The sequence below is a fragment of the Oreochromis niloticus genome, linkage group LG10 (genome assembly GCF_001858045.2).
Source record: "Oreochromis niloticus isolate F11D_XX linkage group LG10, O_niloticus_UMD_NMBU, whole genome shotgun sequence".
Taxonomy (NCBI): domain Eukaryota; kingdom Metazoa; phylum Chordata; class Actinopteri; order Cichliformes; family Cichlidae; genus Oreochromis; species Oreochromis niloticus.
The window spans coordinates 31,587,238-31,593,441 of record NC_031975.2 but is presented as its reverse complement, the minus strand read 5'-3'; the positions used below and the strand labels follow the sequence as shown (position 1 = coordinate 31,593,441).

At 42.5% G+C, this 6,204-nt stretch overlaps 1 protein-coding gene across 1 annotated transcript; it reads left to right on the top strand.

Annotated features, from left to right (window-relative positions):
- Positions 1-4,758: 4,758 nt before the first annotated feature.
- On the top strand, positions 4,759-5,703 carry LOC102078293 (olfactory receptor 146-like). Its single transcript, XM_019363519.1, has one exon. It carries the CDS (start codon positions 4,759-4,761, stop codon positions 5,701-5,703), a length of 945 nt encoding a protein of 314 aa, XP_019219064.1.
- The last annotated feature ends 501 nt before the right edge of the window (positions 5,704-6,204 follow it).

Sequence of the window (6,204 nt, the reverse complement as noted above, 5' to 3'; positions counted from 1 at the left end):
TGAATTAAGAAGCAGAAAGTTAGCGGCCATCCAGGTCTTTATGTCTTCAAGACATTCCTGCAGTTTAACTAATTGGTCTGTGATACCTGGCTTCATGGATAGATAGAGCTGCGTGTCATCTGCATAGCAGTGAAAATGTATGCTATGTCTTCTAATGATGCTGCCTAAGGGAAGCATGTATAATGTAAATAGAATTGGTCCTAGCACTGAACCCTGTGGAACACCATAATTGACCTTAGTGTGTGAAGAGGACTCTCCATTTACATGTACAAATTGGAGTCTATTAGATAGATATGATACAAACCACTGCAGTGCAGTACCTGTAATACCTACAGCATGTTCTAATCGCTCTAATAGGATATTATGGTCGACAGTATCGAACGCTGCACTGAGGTCTAGCAGGACAAGCACAGAGATGAGTCCACTGTCAGAGGCCATAAGAAGATCATTTGTAACCTTCACTAAAGCTGTTTCTGTGCTGTGATGAGCTCTGAAACCTGACTGAAACTCTTTAAATAAGCCACTTGAAGTAGCTCCAATGGCTGACCACGGCTCCAGGGGCGGCGAAACTGTTCAGGTGGGCAGCTGTGGACCTGGTGGCGGTGATGCTGCAATTCCAGCGGCCAACCACGGGTCCGGTGGTGGCGAAGCAGCTCTGGCGTCAGACCGCAGGTCCAGTGGCGGCTAAGCAGCTCTGGCGACTAACCATGTAACAGCTCCGATGGGCAACAGCGTAGCACGGTAGGTGGTTCTTGATGTGCAGGCCATGCTGGACGTGGACATGTAGGTCGTGCTGGACGTGGACGCACAGGTTGCTTCAGGGCGCTGACCTCCTGCTCTGACTGAGCGGGTCCCTCTGGCAGCACTGCAGCTGCAGACGGTCGAGCCGATGGTGATGATGGTAATGTAGCAGCCACCGGCGGTAGATTGGGCGGTGATGCTGCAGCAATAGGCAGGTGAAGTGATGGTGATGTGGTTACCGCAGACTTCTTAGCCACAGGCTGGGCGGCTGACTGAGCTACAGCTAGAGGCTGGGCAGCAGGGTGTTTCAACAGGTAATGACATAATCTCTCAGTTTCTCCCAACCGCTTCACAATTAGTAACTACAGGGCCCACTGACAGTGAGCTGACAGTCACTGAACTAACAGTCTCTAGACCCACTGACTTAGAGAAGCCCACAGTGGACAGTTTAGCCAAAACCTCTCTCTCTCCACTTTTAGCAGGCTTAGCATTGCTAGTGAGTGGGGAAGAAAAAGCCTTAATTTTCTTGTTCATAGCAAGTGGAGTTAGAACTATGGTGGAGTCTGAGTTACTCACTGTGGCACCTTGCACTGCTGGTCCACAATCTGCTGATTCTTCTGAAGCCACAGGAGTGTGGTGAGATTTGGTTTGACGATGGTGCGGGCGTGGGGAGAACGTGGGGCCGCATGTATGGAAACTGTCCCCTCCTGATTGTCTGCATTTTTATCCTCTGTGACAGGATTTATTAAAACAACAGAGTCTGGTCTACTCACTGTGGTGACTAGCATTGCTCGTCCTTTGTCTGCTGACTCAGCAGACGTTAAAGGAGTGAGAGGAGATGGGGTAGGGTGCCGATGGTGAGGGAGCCGTCTTCCCCGCAATAGAGGGTTCAATAAGTGAGCAGCGAGCGACGGTGGGGAAACTGTCCGCCTATGAATAAAAAAAAACAGGCACAAATGGCTCCCAGGGGGGCAGACGCATCCTCCTTGCCCTGACTGCCTAAACCAAACAGCTCAAAGCTGGAGCTTGCCCTCAGAATTAGTTTTTTAATGTCCAAAAAGCTCACAGAAAAGGTAGTGGATGACAGGAAAGTATCAAAAAACACTTCCTGTATGTGTCTGTTACATTCCCCTAAAAGGGTCAAGGCGATGAGGGAAAGTAACAAAAAGTGTCCGGGTCGGAAAAAGGAGACAAGGAGGCAAAAGGGTTAAATTAAAGAGTTTTATTAAAGTAGCTCAACTAAAAGAGACGGACAAGCCGCTATCACCATTTAAGGAAACAAACAAAATTCAAGCGTTGGTCAATAAACTTAAAAGTAAGTCAAAAAAGAGCAGCTCACTAGCTGCAACCACGCAAACACACAGCTCACTAGCTGCGAGCAACTCCTTCTCTAAGGCGACATTTGAGTCCGTTGGGTCCATTATGGCAGGACTATTCTGTCACGGTCAGCAATGGCAGACTGTGGAGTTGAGGAAAGTAGGACCCAAATGCTGGACTCTTATAGTAAAGGACAGTGGATTTATTTATAGTGAGTGGGAAAAACAACAGCCATGTACAAATCCAGCACTGCGGCTCCTGTGGTGATTCCTCTGTGAATTCCACACAGTGCACATGGCCATAAACAGTGAAAAGGTGACAACTCCAAAACCCTATTCCACTCCGGGATTTCCCCTCGTGACGACGCTCTTCGCTCCTGACTGTGTCACTGACCTGGTGACACAAAAACACACACAGGTCAGCAGGACACCCACAATAGTGATGTGGTTCACATAAACACTCATCAACAGAGGTACTTTACAGGTTTGACATAGTATAATCCCGCTCTAACTGGAGCTCTGCTACTTCTTAAATAGACTTCCGGGTCGCAGCCCCCTCAATGACCCAAGACATCCGGGAGCACGTATGACCACACACACGGGAAGAAGGAGGAACAAAGGACAGAAAACCACCAAAAACACAACATACTGAAAAATAAATATATACAAAAAATATATGAGCCCTGGGTCCTTAGACAAAGTTTAGGAGGGCCGTCATTCTCTACGGTATGTTGGCCATGTGTAAGCACATTGTGTGCAGCCACGGGCCAGTTGCAGACACACTGCTGGCCCTGTGCTGGCCCAGATGTCAGTCTAATATGTACCTTAATCAAGCCATGTAATAACAACATGTGCCGGAACATAATAGTGCAGAAGTAACATGACGAAAACTCTGTTCGCAGTGAATGGACTGATTCTTTTTAGCACTTTTCTACTCTCGCGGATTACTAAAAGTGCTCTGTACGAGATGCCAAATACACACTTTCTCTAAACTGAGTGCTTCCTAAGTATATTCATACACATTCACACTCTTGACAGGCAGAAGGGATCGAACCACTAACATTCTGATCAGTAGGTGACCTGCTCTAACTCCTGAACTACAGCCACCCAGTGGTAAACATGAGTAAATCCTCACTAGGTTTTGGATAAAGTGTACACTCACAAACCTGTCAAATCTGCATTTGAAACATTGGCTACCATAGCAGTATAGTATTGCAACATGGCATTTGGGTCTTCTAACTAAAATAGGAAAATTGAAACCTAAATAGCACCATCATTGCCAGACCTGGCTGACATACCACTTACCATGCCAGAAGTCAGCCAGCAGTGCCGGCTTGACTCCAGATCCGGGCCAGACCTGTCTGCTATGTGGGCCACTGTCACCAAAGTGCTTGCTCATAGGGGGTCATATGATTGTTGGGTTTTCTCTGTATATATTATTGTGCAATCTACTGTACAATATAAAGCACCTCGAGGCGACTGTTGTTGTGATTTGGTGCTATATAAATAAAATTGAATTGAACTAAATTGAATTGAATTGAATTGAATTGAATTGAATAGATGACCGCCCCTCCCTGAGCCTGTTTCTGCTGGAGGTTTCTTCCTATTAAAAAGAAGTTTTTCCTTCTCACTGTAGCCAAAGTGCTTGCTTATAGGGAGTCATATGATTGCTTTGAGGCAACTATTGTTGTGATTTGGCGCTTTATAAATAAAATTGAATTAAATCTCTATGCACATAAAGTTTCGAGGTCTGTAGCGATTGACTCTTTGGGAAATTGTCGACCTCTGTGCACAGCCTGTCTCAGCATTGACTCACTCTTCTCTGATTCATACATGGCCAATCACTTCATGGCTGAGTTCCTGCCGTTCCCAAACGCTTCCTCTTTCTTATAATTCCAATAACATTTGATTGTGGATTATTTAGTATTTAAAAATCTCTAAAAGAAAATGAAACAAATAAAATGTGATTTTTTAAATATTTAATAGCTTTTTACTGTTAAAATGTGTTTTTGCTTGGTATCTGTTTTTTTTTAAATATCCAGAAAAATGCCAAAGAGAACAGAGTTTGACATGCATTAAATACTATTTTTGCACAACAAGGTGATTCCCAAAAAGCTATTAGCTGAAAGCATATATTTTTTCATAATCTTCATGATGTACAGGATCTACATAATACTGAGATATGTATGTATGGTTAACATACAAAATTACTGAATTGAGTGAATGTTTTTCAGTAGAATAAAATATATTTTTGAATGACTGTCTTGATAAGATTGATGTTTCCCATATCTTCACTGCAGCTTTGCCAAATTTAATTTTTTGAGTAACAATGTGCAATTTCCTTTTGTAGTGTTTAAAATTAGACACTAAGTGCTACCAGTGGGAAGTGAAACTTGAGCAGACAAACATTACTTCATTGCCCACAAATTTTATTCCCCAGATTGTTGACAGTTGTTGTTGTCTTCATTGTATGATATCATACATTGCTTAAGCTAAGTGTTTGCATGGTTGAGATAATGCCCATATAACACTGCAACAGAGCGCATTCTGTGTAGGCATTACCAGTTGTGAACTACCAGAAAGAAGAAAGCGCAGACAACAGGAAAGACTCAGAGTAGGTAGTTCTCATTTAAAACTGAAATCAAAACACGTTTTTCTACCACAAACTTGATCGGCGTAATTACCATTTCGTTCTTTCATGATGATGGAGAACTACACCTACAACACCCTCACACTCCAGCTGGAATGGTTGAATATTTCAGTGGAGTCCACATATGCTTTGTTTCTTCTCCTGCTGTTCTTCTACCTGTTTATAATGGTAGCAAATATGAGCATTGCTGTTTTAGTTTTCATGGACAAGAACCTTCACCAGCCTATGTATCTGCTTTTTTGCAACCTGCCTTTTAATGATATTCTTGGAAATTCTATCATGGTACCTCGATTGTTGGTAGACATGTTGAAGCCTCCATCTGAACGCTTTATCAGTTATTATGAATGTGTGGTGCAAGCTTTTACCACACATATGTTTGGTGCCACGAGTCACACTGTGCTCATGATTATGGCCTTTGACAGATATGTGGCCATCTGTAATCCTCTGCGATATGCTTCCATAATGACCAACAAAATGGTGATCAAGCTGACGGTTTTTGCCTGGGGAGTGGCCTTTGTTTTGGTCGGGATTCTGCTCGGACTGACTGTACGACTGAGTCGATGCAGGACTTTGATTACAAACCCTTACTGTGACAATGCCTCTCTTTTTAAGCTTTCCTGTGAGAATGTGTTCATTAACAATGTCTATGGGCTCACCTTCACTGTGGTTCTGTTTACAGGTTCTATAGGCAGCATTGTTCTCACATATGCTAGAATAACAATTGTCTGTCTAACCAGCAAGAACAAGTCTTTGAACAGTAAAGCATTGAAGACCTGCAGCACCCACCTGGTTGTTTACATGATTATGCTGTTGAGTGGAATGATTGTCATTATGTTGCATCGCTTTCCACAGTACTCAGATTACAGGAAACTTTGTTCCATTTTGTTTCACATCATCCCTGGAAGCCTCAACCCCATTATTTATGGTGTGCAGTCCAAAGAGATGCAAAAATTATTTGCAAAGTTACTACAGAAGAAAACTGTGCCATTAAAATAAGTTTTATTTGCACACGACACCAAGATAATTAAGAATAATTTATTACCAGTACTGTAGAAATGCAACACTATTTTCAAAGGCAAACCCTTGTGGTTACTTTTTTTTCAACGTGATTTGTGTCAAATATTCAGTGATTTTATGAAAAAAAAAAATGAAAGTAACATTGAGCAAACCTAGACCTAGAGAGTATTAAAGTGTGTAACAAAAACCCAGTGTCACTGACATGGTGTTATTACAATACATTACTGATATTAAAAGTACAGATGAGAATAACATGACTTGCAAAAATTTGACCTAAGCTACAGCCTCCACCTGCTTTTACATGTTTCCTGTTGTCTTTATCATTTTCAATGATAGCCTTTTAACACTGTTTGTTAATAATGAAGGCTGCTGTTATATGAGTGACTGACATACAGCTACAGGTACCTTGATGTTTATATTTATACCACTACCAATTCCATGTGCAATAACTCAACTGTACATACATAACACTATTTATTA

Coding starts and splice junctions, on each gene's coding strand:
- LOC102078293 (XM_019363519.1), top strand. CDS start 4,759: ATGATGGAGAACTACACCTACAACACCCTCACACTCCAGCTGGAATGG.